This window comes from Trichoderma harzianum (assembly GCF_003025095.1).
Source record: "Trichoderma harzianum CBS 226.95 unplaced genomic scaffold M431scaffold_2, whole genome shotgun sequence".
Classification (NCBI taxonomy): Eukaryota; Fungi; Ascomycota; class Sordariomycetes; order Hypocreales; family Hypocreaceae; genus Trichoderma; species Trichoderma harzianum.
Window position 1 is genome coordinate 402,252 of NW_020209250.1, and position 25,833 is coordinate 428,084.

General features: G+C 49.6%; 11 protein-coding genes across 11 annotated transcripts; 8 read left to right on the plus strand and 3 right to left on the minus strand.

Moving 5' to 3' along the window:
• Window positions 1–469: 469 nt before the first annotated feature.
• On the minus strand, window positions 470–2,437 carry M431DRAFT_490220 (hypothetical protein; the record flags this gene model as incomplete). Its single annotated transcript, XM_024916775.1, has 7 exons — window positions 470–659; window positions 717–874; window positions 929–1,036; window positions 1,098–1,442; window positions 1,511–1,929; window positions 1,989–2,123; window positions 2,188–2,437. 7 exons carry the CDS (start codon window positions 2,435–2,437, stop codon window positions 470–472), a joined length of 1,605 nt encoding a protein of 534 aa, XP_024778280.1.
• Window positions 2,438–4,712: 2,275 nt separating this feature from the next.
• Window positions 4,713–6,064, plus strand: M431DRAFT_515795 (hypothetical protein). The gene is made up of 3 exons (XM_024920285.1): window positions 4,713–4,910; window positions 4,974–5,655; window positions 5,717–6,064. Exons 1-3 carry the CDS (start codon window positions 4,785–4,787, stop codon window positions 5,917–5,919), a joined length of 1,011 nt encoding a protein of 336 aa, XP_024778281.1. The 5' UTR covers window positions 4,713–4,784; the 3' UTR covers window positions 5,920–6,064.
• Window positions 6,065–6,579: 515 nt separating this feature from the next.
• Window positions 6,580–7,101, plus strand: M431DRAFT_490223 (hypothetical protein; the record flags this gene model as incomplete). The annotated part of the gene is made up of 2 exons (XM_024916776.1): window positions 6,580–6,700; window positions 6,800–7,101. 2 exons carry the CDS (start codon window positions 6,580–6,582, stop codon window positions 7,099–7,101), a joined length of 423 nt encoding a protein of 140 aa, XP_024778282.1.
• Window positions 7,102–8,129: 1,028 nt separating this feature from the next.
• On the plus strand, window positions 8,130–9,125 carry M431DRAFT_490224 (hypothetical protein; the record flags this gene model as incomplete). The annotated part of the gene is made up of 1 exon (XM_024916777.1): window positions 8,130–9,125. One exon carries the CDS (start codon window positions 8,130–8,132, stop codon window positions 9,123–9,125), a length of 996 nt encoding a protein of 331 aa, XP_024778283.1.
• Window positions 9,126–9,771: 646 nt separating this feature from the next.
• M431DRAFT_503562 (hypothetical protein) lies at window positions 9,772–10,634 on the plus strand. The gene has a single exon (XM_024918325.1). It carries the CDS (start codon window positions 9,825–9,827, stop codon window positions 10,461–10,463), a length of 639 nt encoding a protein of 212 aa, XP_024778284.1. The 5' UTR covers window positions 9,772–9,824; the 3' UTR covers window positions 10,464–10,634.
• Window positions 10,635–11,028: 394 nt separating this feature from the next.
• On the plus strand, window positions 11,029–12,586 carry M431DRAFT_1348 (hypothetical protein; the record flags this gene model as incomplete). The annotated part of the gene is made up of 3 exons (XM_024912518.1): window positions 11,029–11,685; window positions 11,763–12,504; window positions 12,570–12,586. The coding sequence occupies 3 exons, from the start codon at window positions 11,029–11,031 to the stop codon at window positions 12,584–12,586; spliced, it is 1,416 nt and encodes a 471-aa protein (XP_024778285.1).
• A 269-nt stretch (window positions 12,587–12,855) lies between these two features.
• On the minus strand, window positions 12,856–14,414 carry M431DRAFT_75942 (hypothetical protein; the record flags this gene model as incomplete). Its single annotated transcript, XM_024922409.1, has 2 exons — window positions 12,856–14,153; window positions 14,234–14,414. The coding sequence occupies 2 exons, from the start codon at window positions 14,412–14,414 to the stop codon at window positions 12,856–12,858; spliced, it is 1,479 nt and encodes a 492-aa protein (XP_024778286.1).
• A 320-nt stretch (window positions 14,415–14,734) lies between these two features.
• On the plus strand, window positions 14,735–17,879 carry M431DRAFT_515799 (hypothetical protein). The gene is made up of 2 exons (XM_024920286.1): window positions 14,735–16,844; window positions 16,983–17,879. The coding sequence occupies exons 1-2, from the start codon at window positions 15,211–15,213 to the stop codon at window positions 17,575–17,577; spliced, it is 2,229 nt and encodes a 742-aa protein (XP_024778287.1). The 5' UTR covers window positions 14,735–15,210; the 3' UTR covers window positions 17,578–17,879.
• Window positions 17,880–18,277: 398 nt separating this feature from the next.
• On the minus strand, window positions 18,278–19,246 carry M431DRAFT_1351 (hypothetical protein; the record flags this gene model as incomplete). The annotated part of the gene is made up of 4 exons (XM_024912526.1): window positions 18,278–18,300; window positions 18,369–18,591; window positions 18,667–19,115; window positions 19,216–19,246. The coding sequence occupies 4 exons, from the start codon at window positions 19,244–19,246 to the stop codon at window positions 18,278–18,280; spliced, it is 726 nt and encodes a 241-aa protein (XP_024778288.1).
• A 453-nt stretch (window positions 19,247–19,699) lies between these two features.
• On the plus strand, window positions 19,700–21,485 carry M431DRAFT_74015 (hypothetical protein; the record flags this gene model as incomplete). The annotated part of the gene is made up of 3 exons (XM_024922183.1): window positions 19,700–20,307; window positions 20,366–21,251; window positions 21,318–21,485. 3 exons carry the CDS (start codon window positions 19,700–19,702, stop codon window positions 21,483–21,485), a joined length of 1,662 nt encoding a protein of 553 aa, XP_024778289.1.
• Window positions 21,486–21,840: 355 nt separating this feature from the next.
• M431DRAFT_503566 (hypothetical protein) lies at window positions 21,841–25,036 on the plus strand. The gene is made up of 3 exons (XM_024918326.1): window positions 21,841–22,437; window positions 22,526–24,403; window positions 24,472–25,036. Exons 1-3 carry the CDS (start codon window positions 22,172–22,174, stop codon window positions 24,746–24,748), a joined length of 2,421 nt encoding a protein of 806 aa, XP_024778290.1. The 5' UTR covers window positions 21,841–22,171; the 3' UTR covers window positions 24,749–25,036.
• Window positions 25,037–25,833: the final 797 nt, after the last annotated feature.

Consider the following 25,833-nt stretch of genomic DNA (forward strand, 5'->3'; position numbering starts at 1 on the left):
ACAGCGAATCCTCAGCGACAAGGTTGCTTAGCTATTGCCAGCCAAAGGAAAAAATGAAACCCGATAGCCGGTATACGACACTTGATGCCATGGTCAAATAACAGATATTTTTCTTTTGGAACGTCGCCGATTCTTTCTCGTACGAGTTCTTAGTGTTACACTGATGCGGTGTAATCTAGCTTAAAGCTAGCTTTGCATCCGCTGAGTCTTCTAACATACAGACTTGGGGCCCTTGAAAGAGACACGGAAATATTTCGTTCCAAATTTGACAGTTTAAAGCCCAGTCCAAGATAGTAGTGTAATAGTATAGTAATATTGTCCACCTGCATTTCTAATAAACTCTTATTGGTCGGCAACAAGCACGCTGTAAACAGGTATTGGTAGTCCATCCATCAGACGCATCACATGGGACAAATATGATATATCCTAATTCTGAGTACCGCTTTTATAACATTCTACCAATAATCTCTTAATCTGCAAACCACCTCTTATTGTCCGCTAACACCTTCACTCGGATACCCGGGCTATCTCGAGAAGCCTCGCCTAGGAAGCAGTCCCGCGTGTACTCCACATCACGCTCCCAAGTTGTGTCGTACAGCTCTAAATCGAAACGTGTAATGAGTGCAGAAAGAGACATGTACAATTCGATATATGCGAAACTATTTCACGGCGTTGTCAGTCGGCAATTTTGGGAAAGGGAGAGATGAAACGCTTACTCGGCACCAATGCACATGCGAGTACCCTTGCCAAATGGAATGAACATTTTGTTTTGCTGCTCGGTGGCATTAAACCATCTCTCAGGCTTAAACTTCAAAGCTTCAGGGTATATCTCGTCATTGTGAAGAATGTCTGGCTGGCTCATGCTAACAGGCGTCTGTCGTCGAAAAGTTAATGGAGTACGACTCTATTGATAACAAGAGCCACTCACACCGGCGGGAATCACCCAATCCTTATATATCAACTCCTTCTTGGAGACAAGGGGAAGCCTTGATTTCACAGTGGCGCGTAGACGAAGCGACTCACGGACTGATGCAGTCTATGGAGTAACAATTAGCCATTGTCTCGTCAAATCGCCTAAACTCAATGTCTTGACTTACAAGCCAGGGCAACGATTCAAGGACTTTGACGTCAGGCAATTCTTTAGAATCTCCAGCAGCATCCAAGATCTCTTTCCGAACCTTTTCCAAAATCTCAGGATTGTCTAACAAGTGGTAGATGGTGTGAGCCAGAAGTCGTGAGCCAGTCTCGCCACCAGCGTACAACACAGTGAGACCCTCTTGCATAAGTCGAAGACTCGTCTTCTCTTCTTTGGGTAGGGCGCTGCGATCGATGGAATGGAAGATAGTCAAAGGCTTGATGTTCTTCTCATCTTCTTCAAACTCAAGTTTGCCCTTGTCTGTATTCCTGTGCGCAACATACTCGGCAGCAATTCTGCCCATCAGCTAATGAAGATTCCAGGTTAGAACTCTTGATGACACAAGAAAAACAGAAGAGCGTGCATTCAACAAACTTTGTGTGTGGCGAGAAGACCAGCAATATCAGGCTGTAGTTTTGCAACAAGGATATTTAGGATCCACTCGGGTAACATCAGGAGCTTTCCGTTGAGCCAGGGAAACTGTTTGCAGAATGGTGTTGCTTGAGCTACTGCTTCCATGGAGTGTCGCCAACTTTGGGCTTTGCTCCAATCCTTTTGCAAGCCAACATCCTTGTTAAACATGTAATGATAGATGACATCAGTAGTGTAAGCAAGGAAGGTGGTCTGCATCTCAATAGACTCGGAAGAGCCAACCTTTCTCTCAAAGGCTTCAGTAAGCTCTTTGATGTGGCCATGTATAAGCTCCTGGGCGCTTGCAACAGCACGCTTTGAGAACATGCGAGAATTCGCCATTCGTCTGCGACGATGCATATCATGATCCACAGTGCCGTGGGCTACATAAAAGTCTATCAGCGACAAATTGAGGTTAATAACACTTACTACATGTACTCACTCCCATATGTCAAACCAGCCATCTCCGCAGACGGTGGATATTTGTCCCTTTTTGTAGGATTGGTAGCATATAAGGTATCGAGAAAAGAAGGGTCACGAATGTGAATCTCATCAGGATTGACTCTGACAATAGGCCCTACATGTTTTCGAGTTAGCTACCCTCGAGGAATAACACAAAAGTAGTGTTTAAGAATTCTTACCATATTTATCGTGCATCTCACTCACTCGCACAAAGTATTGGCCGCCCTGTCCTTTAATGATATCGTGGTAAAACTCGTACCATTTTGTGGCTGCCGCCAGCTTAGGACCTGGAAATTTGGCTAACGGATGGAAGTAGAGGCGGTAAACAGCTAGGCCTACGATGTATAACACAGGAAGACCGACCAACACCAAGAGCTTTTGCTCCGTCGACAGAGTCGGCTTTCCTAGATGAGCTTTGAGCTGTTCCATTGCACTCAATTGCAGAGTCGAACATGTTCAATGGTAAAGTCAACATTTAGCAACTTCACAGAGACGGCTGTCAAGCGCATTTATTCAGAGAGATAGAAACAAACTCATACGAGTCATGGTAATTAATTTGTCGAGTCGTACAGCAATGATAACAAAGACCCGCTTAATAGCCAGCACATAGACATGGAAGCCTGACAAGGCGTGTGCCAAAAGAGAGGGATCGAGAAATAATAAGCATACTCCGTACAGAAACAGACAATCCACACATGAGTCGTATTCTGCTCACCTATACAAAGTTTTCGTTTATACTCACTTCTTGTTCTTCTTCGTTCTTTAGTTGCAAACCGCTTGCGTAACTTGCCTTAGCAATTCCAGCCCTTCCATTGCGTACCTAGACACGAGTAGTAGAGTGGTAAGCGCCAGCAGACTCAAAGTCCGGGATCCATTTCGTGATCCATATAACTCTTCAAGGTTCCCTTACAAGCAGATTTACAATCTCACAGCATATATGGAGGCGGTCTCAGGACTAAAGAGGGATCGCATGTGGCTTAGTCGAGCGACGCCCTATCATTCATCTCTCCTCCCCTTGATATTGCATCAACATGTTAGATCAAGTCCGCCCGACGTCTTAATGCAGCCAAGGTTGAGTCGTGCCATTGCGCTTAGTCCCGTATTTATATAGAATACGCCTAATTAAATTATTACTGTCAGCTACATGGTCCAGTTGAATTAAAGAACTTTTTGTATTGGTATTGATCAAGTCCACATATTCTTGATTGATCGTAATTCTTCAGTATGAATGACTTAGACATAATTAACAGCAATAGAATACATTAACAGCGAGAGACTATAGATCCACTTCACTCCCTCATTTCACTATCGTCATGGTTCGCCTATGGCACCTGAAGATTTCCTCTGTATATGTAGGTTCCAAACCATCTCAGAACACCTGTGTAGAACTCAAGAAGAACATTAATCGGTTTGATGCCGCAGTCGCGGATCTTCTCGCAATTGTCACAGAGAGAGACTCAGTGGGTCGGAGAAGTAGACAGATACATCGTTAGATGCAGACACAACATGATGGGCAATCTTTTGTGGAGGTATGTGGCAAAAATAATCCGAAAGTCCGCCGATGGTTATGACGTTCTAATATCACTTACAGCCTTACATCTACATTATATGGCCTTAGAAAGACGGAGCGTGATATCCATTGTGGCATGACAGTTGTTGTGAATCACGCAGCTTGATGTCTTCGGTTTACGATTCATGTATCTCCTTGAGTATAGTATCATTTGTTTGCCAAATATCATGATGGGCAGAAGCGAGAGCGAAGATATGGAATTTTATAAGCTCATTGAAGGGGACCAGAAAAAAATTGCGAAAGAAGACTACACTTTCTTACTATCCCGCTGAATGTATCAAATTGAGCCTAAGTGGTGAACCAGGGCTTGACCTGCCAATCGCCTCTTCCATGAGCTCATAATGTGATTATACCGGCTACACCCATGAACTCACTACAAAGGTTCAGTCATGCCAATGGATCGTCATAAGCACGGTATCGATTATCCTATTTGCCTCTCGAAGGTTGCTAGATACGAACCAACGGCATCAGAGAGGCAATAGCAATCTTAGGAGGAAGCACGGGTAGTTTTGATTGGACAAAAGCACGTTGCAAATAACCCATCTACACGCGAAATCGTAGGACATAGATGCGACAAAACAGATCCATGCAGATGTTAAAAAAACAGGCTGGATACTACTGGAGGAAGGATTTCGAGGAACCCTGACAGGAGACGCTATCGCCACTTTAGTACCACCAACCCCCTGTCTATCAGATCCCGCCCCTTGCAACGATCAAATAGCGCTCAACATGGCAGCGCGCACTACTGCACGCCACTGCACGTCGGAGGTGGTGTTAACGAGCATCGGACGATGCTTGCAGACAGTCGACTATCTCATGTTGCTCCGGTTCCTCCAGGTGCTACAGATTAGATACAGTTTAGGTACTGGGATATGAAGCGTTGGTTGAGAGCCTGATTGGTGATGGGATTGTATACATGTAGTCGTGCTAATATCCATACTATTGTCGCAACAACACCCAACAGTCAGAAGCATATGACGCAATTATACGTCTGAGATACTACAGAATTCTTCTTTAGAAAGAACGAGCCAATCCATGATGCCTTCCCATCGAGTTTGCCCTTCTTATCTCACTCTATAAGTTCTGTCCTGTCCCCCTCTCTATTCTCATCTTTCGTTATCCTTTCCCCTACAGTTTCATCTTCCTCAAGCATTGCGATATTATTGCTGCTTATAGAATTCACGCTTCTTTTGTCTTTTTGTAAAAATGGTTCCCAAGGTTGGCATCAACGGCTTCGGCCGAATCGGTCGAGTTGTCCTTCGCAATGCCCTTGAGACGGGCGATGTTGAGGTTGTGGCACTCAACGATCCCTTCATTGAGCCTCACTACGCTGTAAGGAAGCTGACTTCTTATTTTGCACCTGCTGAGGCTAATCCCACCATTACACCTTTGTAGGAATACATGTTCAAGTACGATTCCACTCACGGCCGCTTCAAAGGAGACATCAAGGTCGATGGCAAGGACTTGGTTATCGACGGGAAGCGGATCAAATATTACCAGGAAAAAGACCCTGCCAATATCCCTTGGAAGGACAGCGGCGCTGAGTACATCGTCGAATCCACTGGTGTTTTCACTACCATAGAGAAAGCCAGTGCACATTTCAAGGGTGGCGCCAAGAAGGTCATTATTTCTGCTCCCTCTGCCGATGCCCCCATGTATGTGATGGGTGTCAACGAGGACACCTACGCAGGTGCCAATGTCATCTCCAACGCATCTTGCACAACTAATTGTCTGGCGCCGCTGGCCAAGATACTCAATGATAAATTTACCATTGTCGAGGGTCTTATGACCGCTATCCACGCTTACACTGCGAGTCAAAAGACTGTCGATGGTCCTTCGTCCAAGGATTGGCGTGGCGGTCGTGCTGCCGCACAGAATTTGATTCCTAGCTCCACTGGAGCTGCAAAGGCTGTTGGAAAGGTCATTCCCGAGTTGGCAGGCAAGGTCACGGGCATGTCTGTCCGAGTTCCCACCGTCAATGTTTCGCTTGTCGACTTCACGGTCCGCTTTGCGAAAGATGTGACTTATGACGAAGTGAAAGCTGCGATTAAAGAGGCTTCCGAGGGGCCTCTCAAGGGTATGAAACTCTTATTCTGTGGAATTGTTTGGACTGAAGCTAATAACATCCTTGCGAGTAGGTATCCTTGGGTATACTGAGGACGATATCGTGTCTACCGACATGCTTACTGACCCTCACTCATCAACTTTTGATGCCAAGGCCGGAATAGCCTTGAACAAGAATTTTGTAAAGGTCATGAGTTGGTATGACAATGAATACGGTTATAGTCGCCGTGTGGTGGATTTGATTGTCTTTGTTTCCAAGAAGGATGCCGGCCAGTAAAGCAGACTGACAACCTTGAGTAACCCATGGGTGTTAGTGCTCACCAGTGGGCCAGGTATCTCGCATGTATTGAGATTTCCAAGGGTGGAATTGTCCGAGATGCAGGTGATAAAACCGATTAATAAAATAAAGTCCTATACTCCGTAGTAACAATCTCCTCTTGCCGATCGTGTTGCCTCTGAATTGATGAGAACCCAAAAGTTCCCTCAAGGCACTTCAAATTACGCTTAAAGTACCCCCAAACTACTATCAAGGTTCTCCTGATACAAGCTTAGAACGGTGCGGCATATACCACCCCCGCCTACTACGCGGACATCCTTGTTCACGGCATTCTCGTATAGTCGTAAATGGTCAACTATCCCTGCCCACATCTGAGTATAGATGAGGCAGCAGTCTATTGCCCTAGCGAAGTGTCCATTCAATCACAAGGGCGTAGTCTTCTTACCGGCATGGATCTAGCAGGCACTGTCCTAAAGTAATGACACATGGATACAGATACACCTGACCCGGTCTGGAGCGGGGATCAACACCTTGAGGTGCATAAAAGGGCAGGACTGCACAATGTCAAGGCTGAGTCGCTATCGACATCCATTAGCAAATTGCTTGCTCTTTCTCATTGTTTCAAGAAGTCATAGCAGGCTCGGAGAGTCTTTCGGCATAATGTCCAAGGCCACCAATGCCCAAGAATTCATCACCGAATTCGCCAATGCCTTTAGCGGTAGCGGTGACTCGGTTAAACTCGACGAGTTTTTCGCTGATGATGTTGTGTTCTCTGACTACAGTGAGTATTATGATACGTTATTGATGCACGATGCTTTACTTCTTTATCAACCCAGTCATATCAAGGGAGAGGAAAGCTGACAAGTTTCCACAACAACAGTGATGCCCAACACCGTTGGTCTGGATAAAAAAGGCTGGTTGAACCATTGCGCCAACTACTATGCCAATGTGCACAACATGAGGGCCACAACATTCAACATTTTTGGAGATATTGACGATTTAGTTGGGTGGGAGTACCGGTTTACATTTACCTCCAAGAAGGATAACCCCGAGATGGGCGTCAAAGAAGGCGAGGATATCACCCTCCGAGGCATGTCCATCTTCAAGCTCCGAAAATCAGAAAAGGGGTTGCAGATTGTGGAGGAGAGAGATTATTACAGTTTCTTGCATAAAGAAGATTAGAATACTACATGAATGTATTGTAGACGAGTGATTACTCTAGCGTCGATTCTCATGTTACGTCCGAGCGATGTTTTTGAGTTGTGTAGTAAATACTGGTCTCCTTCCGGCTTTATAGAAGCCTTCGATGCAAACCGGGGCCCGAAAGTGTTTCGACATACGAACCTCATGCATTCGCTGAGGTGCCGTATAGGTAGCTAACTTGGGTTGCTGGCCAGTATTTCCCCATACATATACATTGAGGGCATATATCACATGTTTCGAACATACAGTTATAACATTACAAGATTAACTTAACAACTCGCTTTAATAGTGCAATGATGGGTGCATACTGTTATGATAAAAAGATATACCAAGTTACATAGACTCTCGTGCGCTAAAAAGGCCAGTTCCCTTTATTTCCCGTATTCACTTGTGCATAGAGCCTCTATATTCTACCTCCGCAATCCTTAAATCAGCGGAAGTTATCCTTTTCTGGTCAATTCACTAACCTCACCTATGATACCTACCTACGGGATTCACAGGTTTCACAAGCTTGAATACGAGACGTCTTCCTTTGTAACCTCGTGCAAATGAGTGATGACTGTTTGAATGGATCTTTTACTTATCTGCCAGTAACATGCACTGCATTATGTTCCAAGAAGCTGGTAAAGGTCATTGAGCATCTGGAGAAGAGCAAGTCAAAGCGCAGCATGAATCACAGCTGGCAACCATGTGGCAGTGCAGGCTGTGTACAGGCACCGAATTCTTGTGCCGAACTCAAAACTGCTTCTCTGAACGACAAACAGCGCCTTTGCTTGTTTGCCTACAAACACCGCCGCGGCACAGCGTTTGGCATGTTATTTTTTGGTAATTTTGTTTTGACGTAGAACCATGATTACCTCGACGTCAATAGCTAACCTTTCTAGACCACTTGAGGAAGGCTTTCATTTCAGTTTTCCTCAGCACCAATTTTCCACAGGAGAAGCTATCCAACATTTCTTTTTCACCAACCTCGAACGCGAGACCGTGAGACAGCCAGCAGGACTCCAATGTGCGGAGCAAAAGAGATCTACTGTTGCCAAATCCATTGTATTCGGCCCATCGGGTGGTATATCGTGGAACCATGCGAGGCGTTCGTCATTGCCAATTCTCTCCTTACCCAGCACCCCGCCGGCAGCGGAAGTTGGAGTTGGAACTGGAATACCAGCACATGCGGGTGTTCCGTGCCGAGAGTCGTGCGAAGACAGAGGTGCCGGTATCGGAGTTGTATCACATGCTGCTGGAGTACTCTCCATTCAACATTTACGGCGATGCAGCAGTGGGCAAACGCTGCGAGAGAGTATCCGGAGTGGTGGGCACAGAGTCATGGAGACAATCTGCTGTTCCGAAGAACCAAGAGGAGACTGAGGAGTGAATACGACCAATCTCGAAAGGATAAGGGCAAGAAGCGGGCTATTGATGTTCAACAGGCGCTTCCTGCTGCGAACAGTGGCGAGCAGTGGTCAAGCCATCCCGAGACGTTAGGAACACTTTCGAACCAGACAGATGTGTTCGACTACTTGCCAAGATCTTCCTTGGAGAACCCCTCGAATAACTACCAAAGCATATCCAACTCAAATCTCTATCCTTCGTCTTCAGCAGTAAGCAGACAAGTCTGGAGTGACGGGCCGGGAGAAAGGTTTCCGACCGCACAAGGGCTTCTGGGAACGACTGGTGTGCCGGAGCTGGGTCAAGAAGCAGCGAGCACAGCCAACGCGTCTACCATGTACCCTAATTCAGAGTATCAACTGGATATTTGGAGAGCATATGAGCCATCACAACCTAATTTGATGTTTGAGCAAGTCTGGGGCGAGGGAGATGCGACACAATCAGAACGGCCGCAGCATGAAGTCATGCAACAAACTCCAAGTTTGAACAACGCGGTGCTCAATCTCGACGATCCATTTTGGAATGACATGTTGGCATTCGGCAGTGAATTTGCGTTGGGGAGTGATACGGACACTGGTGAAGGCGGCAGCAATAATCCGGCGCATTCTCTGCTATAGGGGCGTTCTATAGGATGAACATGGTAACATGTTGGAAAGGGGCTATACCTGAGGTGTTGCTTCATGACTCATAGAGAACCAGGGAAATTTCGAGGTTGGTTTATATAGAATGAGGCGGTGGTGCAAGAGACTCCCCTGGCAACAGTCAACCCTGTGATAGATAGTTGAATCAGCCTGCAATAGACGAACCCAATGACTTGTCCGAAGTCGGACGCTTGTTGTACCTCCAACGTTTTGGCTTTTGAAGAAGAAAATATAGAGGTAAATCTCACAAAGCAGGAAAATGACAAATTAATACAGAAGATTGGGTTTGTTGAGATGCTTGAGCCTGGGCTTGGAAGAGATGCAGAAACCAAAAGTTACCTCTAAGTAGATGCAGTAATATCTGCATACCATCCAGTTTGTTAACATCTAAATGTCCCTTTGAGCGTAAATATAAGCGATTCGATAACTATTTACTGCCATTGCTGGTGTTATGAAATATGAAGAGTCACACGCCACTTAACCATACTGGGCTGAGCCGCCGATAGCATTAAGTAGGTAGTGAGTCACTCCAGTCAATCCTTCAACGGCCCCCCTATTTGAATGCGCAAACTCTACCATTTCGAAACAAATACTTTCACTTCTACTATTACTCTTTTGCGATCTGTTTCAAGGCAATTCCAGGTACAGCCGGTATCTACCTTTGAAGCCGTCGCCATGCCAAGCAAAGTGGTGGACAGAATCCTACCATCGCCATGCCCTCCCAGCACCGAGCCCGGCACCATTCTAGTCGAAACTGAGAGGGTCATTATACGGCGATACCTCATGTCAGATGCTCCAGCCTTGGCATTGGCCGCAAATCACGACCAAGTTGCCAGCTTCATGAGCGACCGCTTCTCTAGCCCATACACTACCGCCGACGCCGAAGCTTTCATCAAACGCAGCGTTCACGACGATGCTTCCGCAGTTTACCCTCATGCCGCTGCAATACTCATAAAGCCAGGCTGCCCATGCAATCCTTCGGCAACAGAGTCACTCCTCGTTGGTGGCATTGGCACTCGTCCTTTGGAAGATATCCTCTACAGAACGTGGGACTTGGGCTATTACCTCTCACCGTTAGTATGGCGTCAGGGCTATGGAACTGAAGCGCTTAGCGCATTCTCAAGATGGGCGTTTGAGACATGGCCAAAATTGTATCGTCTACAAGCGCAAGCATATGCGAGTAATATTGCAAGCCAAAAGCTACTACAGAAGTGCGGCTTCGAATTGGAGGGGAGGGGAAGAGGGGCTGTTGAGAAGAATGGCGAGATAATGGATGAGGTTCGATTCGGCCTGTTGAGAAGCGATTTGAAGTGATTTCTTTGAAAATGGTTTTTATATAATGGTATAGTGTTTTGCGAGTAATTGGTTGGAGAGAGCTGGGAAGATTGAAGAGGTTCCGAGTCATACTTGGGAAGAGACCAATCAGGACATGTACATACTACCAGAGATGAAGGTCCACTTGAAAATATTGATCGATGTTTCTTTGACGACAGAAGTATGATATTTATATCAATTAAGTTCTGTAGTCATAATAGCCCGAAATATTTGACAAGTATAACCACTTTGTTTGTGGTTTGTTGATCGCCATTTTCACTGGCTCTATAAAAAGTCTATGAGGCAAACCAAATTGCCATTTGCCAATTGCGGCCCGCTGATTGGCTCCCCCAGCTGCGGCGCAAAAATGATATCCCGCGCCCCACCATCACGGAACTGCAAGCTTCCCCGATTCTCAAATCACCAACTCCAAGGCGAGCATCACCCGTCTAACCAGCCATTGATCTCGGGCTAGCAGAGGCTCTTCTGGGGATTGAATTCCTTCACCTCCCTAGTCCATAGCGCCTAATCTCCAGCTCTCCCGACAGGGCTTCGCTCCTCCGCAATGGCCATCCTCCCCAGACTCATTGGCCAGAGTGCCAGCCGACTATGTCTGCGACCTGCCACATCTCTCGCCGCTCGCCCGTTCTCATCAACTGCGTTCCGGAGATATGCGACACCCGAGCATACCGGCACGCGGCTGATTCCCACCGACGAGCACTTCAAACAGACCGGCGACGTGTACGGCTACCCCTCCAGGTCCGAGCCCTCGACCACCGACAAAAAGCCGCGCGACAACAGCGTCGAGGATCGCAAAGTCAGGCACTACACTGTCAACTTCGGACCCCAGCACCCTGCCGCCCACGGCGTGTTACGATTGATCCTCGAGCTTTCCGGTGAAGAAATCATCCGAGCCGACCCCCACGTCGGTTTGCTGCATCGAGGCACCGAGAAGTTGATCGAGTACAAGACCTATCTTCAGGCTCTGCCTTACTTTGACCGTCTGGACTACGTCTCCATGATGACCAACGAGCAATGCTTTGCTCTTGCCGTTGAGAAGCTTCTCAACATTGAGATTCCCGACCGTGCCAAGTACATTCGAACCCTGTTTGCCGAGATTACCCGTATCCTGAACCACCTGATGTCGGTTCTCTCACACGCCATGGACGTTGGTGCGCTGACGCCCTTCCTGTGGGGTTTCGAGGAGCGTGAGAAGCTCATGGTATGCGACTCCAAATCAGATGCAGAATTTATGAGACTATGACGGTTTTGTGTGGCTAATGCTGTATACTCGGATAGGAATTCTATGAACGTGTCTCTGGTGCTCGTTTCCACGCAGCCTACGTTCGTCCCGGAGGTGTCCACCAGGATATCCCCATTGGACTGCTAGACGACATCTACCAGTGGGCTACCCAGTTCGGAGACCGCATCGACGAGACTGAGGAGATGCTTACTGATAACCGTATCTGGATTGAGCGTCTGAGAGGTGTTGGTGTCGTCTCCGCCGCCGATGCTCTGAACCTGTCCTTCAGTGGTGTCATGCTCCGTGGCTCTGGTATTCCTTACGATATTCGCAAGAACCAGCCCTATGATGCCTACGACAAGGTCGAGTTCGATGTCCCCGTCGGCACCAACGGCGACTGCTACGACCGTTACCTGTGCAGAATGGAGGAGTTCAGACAGTCGCTGCGCATCATCCACCAGTGCCTGAACCAGATGCCCGCCGGCCCCGTCCGCGTCGAGGACTACAAGATCGCTCCTCCTCCCCGAGCTGCCATGAAGGAGAACATGGAGGCTCTGATCCACCACTTCCTGCTCTACACCAAGGGTTACGCCGTTCCCCCCGGAGAGACCTACTCCGTCATGGAGGCGCCCAAGGGCGAGATGGGAGTCTTCCTGGTCAGTGACGGCAGTGAGCGCCCTTACAGGTGCCACATCCGTGCTCCTGGCTTTGCTCACCTGGGTGGCTTTGACCACGTTGCCAAGGGTCACTTGCTGGCAGATGCGGTCGCTTTAATCGGTACTATGGATCTTGTGTTTGGTACGTATCATCCATATGGAACGGGTCTGATGATTGAGAAATTCACTGCTAACATGCTGGTACAGGTGAGGTTGACAGGTAAAACTAAGGGGGTGGAAGGCAAAAATATTAGAATTTCGTTTTCTTTGTCTGTAGCCATAGCTGACTGGGAGAAGTTTCGTAAATACTCTCAAGAATTTTGTCATGTTCATATATGGCGATGCCCCATGGCCATTTGCATGGAAGTGAATGCGCGATTTATGCGATGATGTGGTATTGATACAATTGGGCTATTCCCTCTCTTGAAAGGGGACATACTTTTCTGGCGATGTGGCCTTATTCTATACAACAGCTGCAAAGCAGAACTTTGTTTCAAACCCTCACTCCCCGACCAGAAGCCTGCTCCATGAAAAAGCTCTTCAGTGGTCCGAGGGCATTGGCAGCCTTCAAGCCCAGCGACCTCAGGGGAATCAGGGGACCGCTCTCTACAGAATACAGCTTGTGAAGCTTGTCACACACCCCCATCAATACATGGTTTGCCGCATATCTCTCGCTGTTGTACGACTCGAGCGACATTTGCGTTCCCAAGTCTTGGCCATGAGCGACGGCATACTCGATGGTCTTGACCAAGCTCTGAATATCGCCCTGTCCTTGATTTAAGCCCTGTCCAGCAAGGGGGTGGACAGTATGCGCCGCATCGCCGACCAGAGCAACACGCTCACCGATGTAAGTGTCTGCATGTCGGAATTTCAGGGGAAACGATGCGATGCTTCCTTCTTGAACGCCAACAACAAGTTGAGGGATGGCTTCGGCGTCAAAGTGCGTGTGCTGGGTCCGCCAGGCAAACTCATCTTCCTGACCAGTGGCCTGAGGGTGCATATAAGCCAAGTCGACGGGACCAAGTCGAAACGCAGAGTTGACCAGCGCAATAAAGTCCTTGGCAGACAGCTTCTTCAGCAGCGACGCATTCTCAGGCGTCGTTGACCAGACCAGCGTCGCATGGTTTCCAGGTAGGGGAAGCATGGCAACGGGTCCAGTTGGAAGAAATCGCTGATACGCGGTTTTGCGATACTCGCCTCCCCATCCATCGCCTTCCAGCTCCAGCGTTGCGACAACTCCATGTCGGTTATAGTCCCAACCCCGACTCTCAATACGCGCAAATGATCGAACAGGGCTATTGGCGCCATCAGCTCCAACAAGAAGTCGAGCCGCCAGAGACTTGCCGCCCTGTAAATGCACGACGGGCCATTCTCTCAGATCCAAGTCCTCGGTTTCCTCTCCAAGCGTAATCTTCTCAACTCTTGAGCTGTCGAAAACATCCACTCCGCCGATTTCATTAATTCTCTTCAAAAGGCCAGATGTGATATTTATATTCTCCGCCATATAAGCAATGACGTTTCCTTGGTTGGCCGTAGAGCCGAGCTGATAGTCAAACTCGATGCGGGCATCCGTTACGCCGTCCCAGACCTGCATCTCGTGAAACTCTTGAATGCGACTGCGCTTCATGTGCGGCCATGCTCCGATGGTGTTGAGGAACTGGGCTGTTGTGGGCGTGAGGGAGCTACATCGGTTGGAGAATTGTGTTGGTGGTAGAGAGAGAGAAGCTGTCTTGGAGAGGTCTTGAGCTTCGACTAGGGCGACACGGAGACGAGATGTGGTAGGATTGGCGCCTAGATAATCAAGATCAAAATCCATTAATAATCGCTCTTAAACATTAACATTAATAGTAAGTTGCTCGGTCATTTCTTACGCAGCGCAGTGAGGAGACTCAGCCCAGCCGGGCCACCTCCAATGCAAACCACATCGTAAATGTCCTGGGACGAAGAAGCTGTGGAATAGGAGCGCCGATAAGAGCCAGAGCCACGTGCCTGGCGAGAGCAGCTGCGACAAATAAAGCGAGGGCTCGCCATCAGGACCCTGTTCGACGCCATTGCAACGAGGCGGCAGCAAAATCGAGCCTTCAATGGCAGATGCGACAGTTTGGCATCTCCATCATACGTGAAGCCGCATTTGCATCTGCACATGGCATGACGGCAGCTGTGCTGTGGCGGGGTGTGGTGTGGCGCACCCGCTGTGGCTGTGCTCGCGCCACTTGCAGTCTAAAGTTCTAAAGTCCAGGCAGATAGCCGACCCCCAAGCCATGTGGCATCTGCCTGGCCTGGACCCAACAGAATTTCTGCGGTGGATTTTTTATATTTTTTTCTTCCCAGGGCTCCAGAGGTTGCCACTGACAACGGCGCTACTACAGCCTCAGAAACTCACATACAAGCAGACTTCGGCCAACAGCGGCCAGCCAGCAGAATTTTATTCTTTACAAAACAATTATCAATCATCCGTCCAGACGAACCGTTGGTCATTGCAGCTGCAGCTCGTCACAGAAAAATCCCAAAGCTTCGCCTTTCATTTCTCGAAACTGGGGGGTGAGACCGGAAGCTAGTTTCACATTTGGAGAACCCCCGGACCTTTTTATTTGGGGGCCCCTTGTCACTTGTTTTGATCGCTGTGGCGGTTTCGTTCGGGCTAGCTGTCAAGTTCCGAGACAAACGGGCGAAATTGCGTCGCATTCCTTCTGCGCTTCCAATTCTCTAATTCTTTTTTTTTTTTCTTCACACAAGTTAATACTTGGTGATTTTTTTACTCTGCGCCGAACAGAGATACTGTTCGTTCTTCGCCTTTACAAACCGAAGAAATCCCAATTGGGACCGTGTTGGGAGAAACACTACAATCATGGCGGACGCAGAAGATTACCTCCAAGACGGCTTCGACCCGCGCAGCGTCACCGTGCCGCGACTGCGCTCGATTCTCGTCACGCACAACGTCGAGTATCCGGCAACAGCCAAGAAGCCTCAGCTTGTCGAGCTCGTCGAGCAATACATCCTGCCGCAGGTCCCGAAGCTACGCGCTCAACGCGCTCGCGCGAAGCGATCAAGCCAAGGCATCGTGAATGCGGGCAGCCCCGAAGATAATGGCAGATGGGAAGACTATGGGTTGGAGCCTACGCCAACGGCCAAGCCGCGTCGATCAGCATCGCCTCGAAAGGCCTCGAGCAGAATCAAGCGAGAAGAGGATGAGCCAGCGCCGGCGCCGGCTAAAACGAAGCGCACGTCGCGATCCGTCAGCCGATCCGTGAGCCGCCAGCCATCTCACTACGATGAGGATGAGGCAGATGCGCCGCAGTACGAGGCACCCAAACCAACGCGCCGCTCTGGTTCCCGGAGGGCAGCGACGCCAAAAATCAAGGATGAGCCCGAGGAGGAGGAGGAGACGCCCATTTCCTCTCACTATGCGCCCACGCCCCAATCGAGCACCCTTTACGCTACCTCTTCTCCATTCACCCAGAAAAACACTCCGTTCGCTACCGCTAACGCTACTCCATACGCCTCTACTCCCTACTTCAATGCGCCCCAAAGTGCGGTTCCTCCATCTGTTGTTGCTCAATATGAGGAAGAAGAAAGTGTCTTTAGCGACGACAACCCATTCCAGAGGGGCTCTCCCGCATTCAAGACGCCGAGCCGAAGACGAGTGGGCGACGATATCGCTAGAGGCGAAAAGCTCACTCGACGGCGCCCCGAAGAGTTCATTGAACCCCTGGCCATTGAAAGACCATCCGCTGTTGCGCGATCGCACGAACTGTCTGCTCGTAAGCCGAGACACCAGTCACCAGATTTCTCAGTGGATGCTGGCGAAGAATTCACTCCCGACGCACAGTTGGAGCTAGAGGAGGCAGCCAGGAGGGGAGAGGCCACCATTGTGCCTAGGAGACACTCAAAGCCCACCCGCAAGACAAATCTCAAGACGCCATTCTTTGTGCTGTTTGTGTCTCTACTCGGCGTCTATCTAGCCTGGTACCGACAAGAAAAGATTGCCGTTGGCTACTGCGGGCTTGGCCGGCCTGCAACACAAATCATCCCCGACGACGTTCCTGTGCCGGACGCCATCATCCCATTCGTGGAGCCTCAGTGCGAGCCATGCCCTCCGCACGCTTACTGCTACGAGGACTTTTCTGTCCGCTGCCACAGCGACTTTGTCCTCAAGCCCCACCCCCTGTCTTTCGGCGGCCTCGTCCCATTGCCCCCGACTTGTGAGCCTGACGGAGAAAAGGCACGCCGAGTCCAAGCAGTTGCCGACAGGGCCATTGAGGAGCTGAGACAACGACGCGCCAAGTTTGAATGCGGCGAATTGGTCGATGAGTCTGGCACAAAGGTTGACTCTCCTGCCATCGCCGAGGAAGAGCTCAAGTCGACTGTGAGCAGGAAGCGCAACAAGCGGCTGAACAGCGATGAGTTTGAAGATCTCTGGGTGGCTGCCATTGGCGAAATCACCACTCGCGAGGAAGTGATTGTGGAGATTGCAACAACCACGTAAGTTTTAGAATCTTTCTTCTCTCAATGGGGCACTCCCTTGATGCTACGGCTTCAACCCCATGTCCCCTTCCCCAATTTTCAATCTCTCTTCTTTCTGACACAAACAACTAATCAGATCCGCTCCTGATCCCACAGATCGCCCGGTTCCCCCGATATTTCAATCCGCAAGCTATCGTCCAGCTCTCTCTCTCGCCTTCCGATCACCTGCGCGCTCAAGCGCTCCGTCCGCCTCGGACTGGCAAGATATCGACTCCCAATTGGACTTTTAATGTCCGTCGTGCTGGCAGTCTTTTACCTGCGGGCTCGATACCGCCAGCACCTGGTGGATTCGGCGCAGGTCCCGGCGCTTGTTGACCTCGTCCTGGAACGGCTGGCCAACCAGAAGGAGCTGGGCGCGGAGGACTTGGACGACGCTTGGTTGTTTCTACCCAACTTGAGAGACGACGTGCTTCGGTCGGTGCATAAAGTGGCTGAGCGCGAGAGGATCTGGCAGAGGGTGAAGAAGGTCGTGGAGCTGAACAGCAATGTTCGCACAGGCCAGCGAGAGGGCCGGAGTGGTGAGGTTGGTCGAGCGTGGGAGTGGATCGGGCCTATCAAGGGCGAGGGAGCCCGGAGAAGACGGATGAGCGGTCGGTGGACGCGAGATCCGGTTGCTGCTGATTCACCTGAATCGAAGCCAGCTACAGCAGCAGAGGGCAAGAAGTGGACTGAGTCAAGGGTGATTTACTAATGAGGGTGATGGGTTTCATTTCATTTTATTTTTATTTTTTATTGATGGGTTTTTTTACCTGTTCGCGAGAACGAACTGGTGCTTTTCAGGTCGGATGATGGGAGTTTTTTTTGTCCAACCGCTGTATTTATTATCAATTGTCACCTTATGTTTATAAATGTGCGCATGTGTTTATTCACTGGTGGGATTGGGCAGGGTATCTGGGTCAGTAGGTAGATATGATCAACTGCTAGGTAGGGTTAGTTGTATTAGTTTGAATAACATCAATGGAATAAACAAGCAGCAGCTTGAGATTATGCCCGTTCTCATCACCGAGAAGATTAATAAATGCCGGCCCTACCAACTTCTTCATTAGGGAGGGGGATATTTCTCAGCATATGTAGAAAGCTTTTTTTTATTATTCACTCGAAACTGCCAACCCCCTATCTTCCAAAAATACAGAGTATATAATTTACACCCGCAATCCCCCCCTTCTTCCTCTTAAACGCCTAGCAACGCAACTAGGACAAGCATGCACTTCATCATCTCAGTCAAAATCATCTTTCGGTGACGAAAATAAATATCGACTAGTGTCTTGATTGATTTGGCTAATGCACAGGTGCGTGTTATATGCACAGGGGGGGTTTTTTTGCTTCGATGACAAAGGAAAGTTTGCGGGGGACCTTGAAATCTAAGACTCTAGTAGTTTTCGTTTCGTCCTCTACTGCTTGGCTGAAACAATCTCTGTTGAAAACGTCAGTTTCTTCCGCAAAACAAAAGCTTAGATAGCAGGTGGTTAGCGTTGAACGTACTCTCGATATCAGCTACGCTCTGCTGCAGAATCTGCTGCAGAACCTTGGGGTTCTCGAGCTCCTTCTGGACCTTGGCGATGATGGAGGCGGCCAGCTCCTGCTGCTGGCGCTGCTTGACCTGGCCCTCGTAGCGGACCCAGGAGTCGAGGACGGTCTTGGCCTCGGCAGCCAGGGCGGTCTGCTGCTCGAGCTCGAAAGCCTCAGCCTCAAGCTTGGCAGTCTCCTATATAGCGAATCAACATCTTGGTCGCATAACATGGCTCTTCGCCAGGCTCGGTTTCAAAAATCGCATATTTACCTTGGAGACCTCAAAGAGGGCCTTGGTGATGTCGACAACGCCGCTCATCTGCTTGACGTCCTCAATGCGGGTCTTGACGGCCTCGGTGTGGTCGGCTCGGGCGCTGTTGAGGATGTTCTTGATCTTCTCGTTCTGAGCCTCGGCCCACTCCTTGTAGGCAGGGCCGCCGTACTTGAGCAGACCAGTCCAGACGGCCAGCAAGCACACGGCAACAACCGTCTCCTCGTTCATGACGTAGTACTCATTGCTGAGGGCATAGACGCTGAGGCCGGCGGCACCGCTGAGGAAGGCGGTCTTGCTGATGAGGCTGCTGCCGGGAAGGGCGTCGATGATGCTCTGGGCCTTCTTCTTGGGCTCCTCGGCGGGCACGTTGCTCGAGTATCGCACGGCGGCGGCAGAAATCGCCGGGGCGGATCGGGAGATGGTGGTTCGGAGGAGGGGAGATGCGCCTGTAGTTTTAAATTGCTCTCATTGTCAGCGTCTCGGCGCACCAATTGGCGATTGAGCCGCCGTATATCAGCGGGTTTCCGTCTCTCTGCCAACACATACCGACAGCGCTTCGTACCAAGCGGGACGCCATTGTGAGAACGTTTCGGACGGGGTATCTCGGCCTTGTCGTTGATATCGGGAGCTGGGAATGAGGTTTGAGGTTTTATCGCGCTAGTTCGGTAACACGTTTGCGTCACGTGATGGCCGAGTTTTGGTGGTTGAGCAATCGATTTGTAGCGTAGCCGAGTTTCTCCCGAGTGAGTGCGGGAACTTTGCCTTGGCGCGGAAAAGGCCCGTCCGCTCATTGGCCAGAAACGGCAAGGCTTCAGTGAAATCTTGAAATTATCTTTTCATGAGATAAGAATTTCTTGTGTCTCTCATATCAAAGGCCCAATTGACAGAGAAGTCTTGCCAAACTAATTGCGGCAGTTGTTCAAAAGCTTCATAGACTGATTCACCGTCTTACTTTTTCTCGCATACAACATTGTTAGACTGTTCAACCTGTACAGAGATTTCTTTCTTTTCTTTTTTTCCACATCTCATCATGCCTGCCGGCTCTAAAGACAGCGCGAAGCGCAAAAGGACTTCCACGGGAGACAAAGTCACCAAAGTCACCAAGAGGCGGCGATCTTCAAATGAAGAGGCCGAAGACCCAAACGCAAAGATTCTCCTCATGGAGCAGGGCATCCTGGAGTCCAAGAAAAACTACAACGATATTGCAACTCTTCTGAGCATCGCCAGTCGCTACGAGGATGGAGAGGACGAGTCAACGCTTGCCGCTGTGACTCTGTGCCGAATTTTTCTACGATTGCTGGCCCAAGGCTCCCTCATTGCAAAGAAGGGCTTGTCAGAGAAGGATTCCGTGGTCGTTGGCTGGCTGAAGGATCAGTTTTCTCAGTACAAGACGCTGTTGCAGAACATGCTAGGAGATGAAGACCTTGCTGTGACTGCGCTTACTCTCTGCATGAGGACTCTGAAGGCAGAAGGAGAACATCTCTACGACAAGGAAGAATACACATTTCCACAGGCTTTTCTGGAGAACATCGTTGCAGTTTTGATCACATCAGATAACGAGGATGCGAGAAAAGCGTTTCTCGAGTCCTATGTGGAAGAGTATGATGATATCCGATACTACACCTTCAAATCAGTAAAGTAAGTGCCTTCTAGAGTAACAATCTTGGCCTACAGTATGATGCTTACCAGCGCTCAGGGCAATCTTGAACCGACTGGACAAAGATGATATTCCAGACAACTTGTTCGACCAAGTGTATGCTTTGTTGTCTGCCTTGGACGGCGTCCCCCAAAGCGCCGAGGAGCTCGAGGACTTTTACATCCCACGTCCTAAGAAGAAGTCTCACGATTTGAGATCAGCCATTCAGCACAAGCGGCAAGGACAGGACGCATGGCTAGCCATTCTAAGTATTGTGCAGAGCAAAGACGAGCGTAAACGTATCCTCAGCGTCATATCCACAAACATTGCTCCATGGTTCACAAAGCCAGAGCTTCTATCCGACTTCCTGACGAGCTGCTACAACACTGGCGGCTCTATGTCCCTGTTGGCCTTGTCCGGCGTCTTTTACCTCATCCAGGAGCGAAACCTAGACTACCCATCATTTTACACCAAGCTTTACTCTCTTCTTGACAAAGATATCCTTCACTCCAAGCACCGCTCACGCTTCTTCCGCCTCTTGGATACGTTCCTTGGCTCAACGCATCTTCCTGCTGCTCTGGTCGCCAGCTTTATTAAGAGGCTTTCACGACTCTCATTAAATGCCCCACCAAGTGCCATTGCGACGGTGGTTCCTTGGGCTTATAACCTCCTGAGGCGCCACCCGACGTGCACATTCATGATCCATCGAGATGTTCAGGATCCGGAGCTGAAGAAGCACATTCAGAACAACGGCGCAGAAGACCCATTCAACGCCACCGAGACGGATCCCATGGATACCGGCGCCATCGACAGCTGCTTGTGGGAGATTGTTCAGCTGCAGTCACACTATCACCCCAACGTTGCAACGATTGCCAAGATCATTTCTGAGCAGTTCACCAAGCAGTCGTACAACATGGAAGACTTTCTCGATCACTCATACGCCAGTGTAAGTACAAATCGACGGTCCTTCTGTCAGTGGGCGGGTTGAGACATTCACTAACACATATCACAGTTGCTGGACGCAGAGATGGCAAAGGATATCAAAAAGGCCCCGGTGGTGGAATTCCAGATCCCCAAGAGAGTTTTCTTGCCCCAAGACGAACCTGCCGCTAATCCAGACAGTCTCCTGGTGAAGCTGTGGGACTTTGGAGAGCCAGCAAAGGGTGTGGCGGCTGCATAAGGAGACCAGGGTAATGTGCAGTAGTGCGTGCGTTTTGACCGGCACCTCTGTCACTTGACATGTGCATATTAGCATCGGAGAATAATCATTGGCCCGGGTTGGGAAAAGGGAAAAGAGAGCTCAATTATTGAAGATTTATTTACTCATCTAAAACATTTTATTCGGTGTTTATATCCAACCCGCTTTTACAAGTGACTCGTACAGACAGGCACCCGGTACAGGTAGGGAAGATCCACGGATCGTCGGGCGGAGAAAGCAACGACAAAGATACTCCATTCCTTGCTGAGCTGTTAGTGGAGACGGCAGATGTGGCACGCAAAACCTTATCTCAGGACAAGTACCTCCGGCCAGCACACACAAACGTGCACAATCAAGTGGTCGGGCATGCGCTAACGGAATCTCCCCCCGCTAAAGCTCTCCCCAGCCGCTAATTAACTTCCAGTGTAAAAAACCGGGCAGGGCTCTTTCAGCTGTGCTGACATCACTATGTGCATGTCTGCTCATCGACGATTCCTCGGCAGGGCACAACAACCCTGGACAGAGCAGTTTGACGGCTTCTGGCCCCCCTATTCATGCCATCAATTTGCGATTACCATTATTACGAGTATTACTGCTATCACCGACCCCTGGCGCAGGCTATGCAGAGGATCATGGTGCCTTGCACGTCCTGAAAGAAGCTGCTGAAGATGTCGAGCAGCAACCGCTTCAACCCCCTGGGCCATTCGCCCTCAGCAGCTGCATCGTCAGCCATGGCCGAACCATCGCAGCCGCAGCGGCCGCCCAAGAAGAGAAAGGGCCATCGCGGCGGCAAGAAGAAACGGTCCAGGCGAAAGAGCTTCGCCATGCTGCACGACCACGAGCTGGGCGAGTCGTCGGGGAATGGATTCTACCAGGTGGCGCAGGCCAGCCTCAGCGGCACGAGCATCGACAGCGAAGCGCTACTGGATCACAGGTAAGACCTCGTGATCACGAGCTACATGCTCGTCCCCCTTTGTTGCCTGGCATGACTTGTAACCTCTTGTCTTCTTCTCCTCCTGCAGAGAACAGCAACCGATGCGTGTGCGCCGGTCGTCGACGATAGCCGGGCCCGGCTCCTTTCAGAATCCCTTCTCGTCCATCAGCGCCACCCGCCTCCGGTCGATGCAGACGGCCCAGAGCGGCGACGAAAGCCCCTCTGGCCGCTGGGATGAATCTTCGCCGCTACTTACAGAGCCGGCACGGCGCCCGGGATCGCAGACGGGCGTCCCGAGCTATGGCACGAGCGATGCGCGACTGGGCCGAAATCGAAGTCGAAGAGCGTCCAGTGCGTCTTCCAGAGCGAGGTTGAGGACCGCATACAGCACAAAGGACAAGTACGATATCAACCATCCGCCGTCCATCCCCGGCTCCCCTACCTTTGGTCCGACAGATGGCATGGATCTAAACTTTGGCGATGTCATGATCCGAGATGAGCTCACCATGGGAAGCGGTGATGAGGCGCTTTCCGACGCCGAGGCGGACCGTGGCGACAAGGACAGAAGACTAGCTCCGGAAGCTTCCGGCGACGTTTGCTTCCCCGGACCGGGCATGTCTGATATTGGCGACGATGAGACCGCCTCCCGATACGAGAGACGGTATAGAACGCGCCGGCGCCGTGGTCGGTGGCCAGACCTGTCTGTTCTGGAGGACTGGATGCGATATGAGAAGGAGGATCGCAGCGATGAGCGGCGAGTCAAGACGATTACGGAGCCGCAGCTCATCAACGGCCGTCTACGCCCGGTGCGAAAGGGCTGGTTCCAAACCGACGAAGAGGCGCCCTACAGATTTACCTATTTTAACGAAGAATTCCAGAGCACCATCCACAGTCAGTCTATTTCAGAGCTTGTTCAGCAGGGAAGCGATTTCCAAGGACTATTCATTCCCGAGCCACGCATCCTCTCGTCGGATGAAGAGAGTGACTCTGAGGATATCGTATCGCAGCCATCCAAACCACGATACTCGGGGGAGCTAGAGGCCGACACGAAACCTCCAACGCGGCAACCTTCCCTGGATACTAGAAGGGACGGCTTCATGTCGCCACCAATGAGAGACGAAACGAATACCAGCTCGAGATCCGCCTCGATTCGTGGCGGAAACAAGTCACCTGAGAATCTTGGACCAAAAGACAACCACACAAGCGTACCAAAAGTAGCGGAGAAGCCGGTTCGATATGGAGAGAGACCAGTCTGGTGGCTCGACATACTCTGCCCAACAGAAGATGAGATGAAGGTCCTGGCAAAGGCATTTGGGATCCATCCTCTGACGGCCGAAGACGTGATGCTGCAAGAAGCCCGTGAAAAGGTCGAGCTGTTTCGCCATTACTACTTTGTCAACTACCGCACTTTTGATCAGGATATCAACAGCGAAAACTTCCTGGAGCCCGTCAACATGTATGTGATTGTCTTCCGGGAGGGAGTGTTGAGCTTTCACTTTTCCGTCACGCCACATCCCGCCAACGTTCGCCGACGAATACGACAGCTGAGGGATTACTTGATTCTCTCCTCTGACTGGATCTCATACGCCATCATTGACGATATTACCGATGTTTTCCAGCCTCTCATCCAGAATATTGAGGACGAAGTTGACGAAATCGACGACTCTATTCTGCAACTCCATACGTCCTCTGATAAACGACTGCAGGATGAAAAATCTACCAAATTCGATGACAACATAACAATTGAAGATTCCAGTGGCGACATGCTCCGACGTGTTGGAGATTGTCGAAAACGAGTCATGAGTCTATACCGATTACTAGGCAACAAGGCGGATGTTATCAAGGGGTTCGCAAAGCGCTGCAACGAGAGGTGGGAGGTTGCTCCCAGGTCAGAAATTGGCCTGTATCTTGGCGATATTCAAGATCATATTGTGACTATGACTTCCAACCTTAGTCACTATGAGAAGTACATAGTTTCCCAAACCATTTTTTGGTGATTTCACCATTTGTCCAGGCAGCTAACCTTTATTCCAGGATATTGGCTCGATCCCACGGCAACTATCTAGCGCAGATCAACATCCGGATGAACGAACGACAAGAGCAAACCGCCGACGTGCTCGGCAAGCTCACCGTCCTGGGAACCATTGTGCTGCCCATGAACATCATCACCGGTCTATGGGGCATGAACGTCTGGGTACCGGGGCAAGACATCGAGGGCGACCTCACCTGGTTCGTGTGCATCACGGCAGGGCTGCTCTTCTTCGGCTTGGCGTGCTATTGGATCGCGAAGCGAGTATATAATATTGTTTGAAACGTGTATTCAACGGGGCGAATTGGATTTAAGGCGTTGCTAGGCGTGTATTTTCTTTTTTTTATCTTTTTTTTTTCTTTTGGAACTTGACATCCTGTTGGATCAGAATTAAATGGCATATCGCATAGAACAGGATATGGAAGGGAATCATTTTGTGCTCGTACCGTACAGCGGACGATTTTGCTTTTAGCAGGTAAAAGCACGAGCTTTAGCATACCTTATATCAAGTATCATTTTAGTTACTCTCTATATTGGCTCTTAAATAGAGGTGAAGTTATTCTTCTTGCCATGATTCCTCTTGTTGCGGTTTCTTCCTTTTGTGCATTACTTCCCAGAGGTTGCATTGTACCGTGTTGTATCTATAGTAACCACCGCTCTTATATTACCCTCCAGAACATACAATTAACACTCTTATTCCTATTTCACCCTCATATTATTATCAATTCATTTTTCCAATTGTCCTCTCAACATAAACAATGCATCCTTTACTGTTTTTGAATCAAAACATGCAATTTGCCAGGTAAATACGGTCAAAACTTGGACTGTCTAGGGTAGCGAGATGGGTGAGATTTTATGGAGTAGATTAGACTTCCTTTCACAAGAAAAGACTCTTGTTACTACGACAGTTTCACGACACAAAACTCATGAGCGGAAATTATTATAGCAATTATTATTGATCCCGTAATTTTACTTGGGACTTGTTTTGGTTGATCCAATCGATGGCACAAGGTTGAGCGCCCCCCTCAGACCCCATCATGCCAACATAATTGCTGGCAAGAGTTGCAACAGAGCATGCTGTGTAGTTTCTCAACTCAAAAAACACACCTTTGGCTTCTTCCTATGTGAAGCCCATATTGTAAACACCGGGCATCATAAATTGTGTATGCCCCTTCTTCCCTTCCTAATGTTCTCATGCTTCTTTACTATTTGCCAAATAGTCGACATTCCCGTAAGCGACAAAGTGTACTGTACATCCCCACCTAGAGCATGCACTTTCGCTCAGTAGTGGGAGGGTAATTAATCAGTGGCTATCAAGTGCAATATTGCATGTGCCCCAGTTCTTCTCACAGATTTTGCTTGAGGTA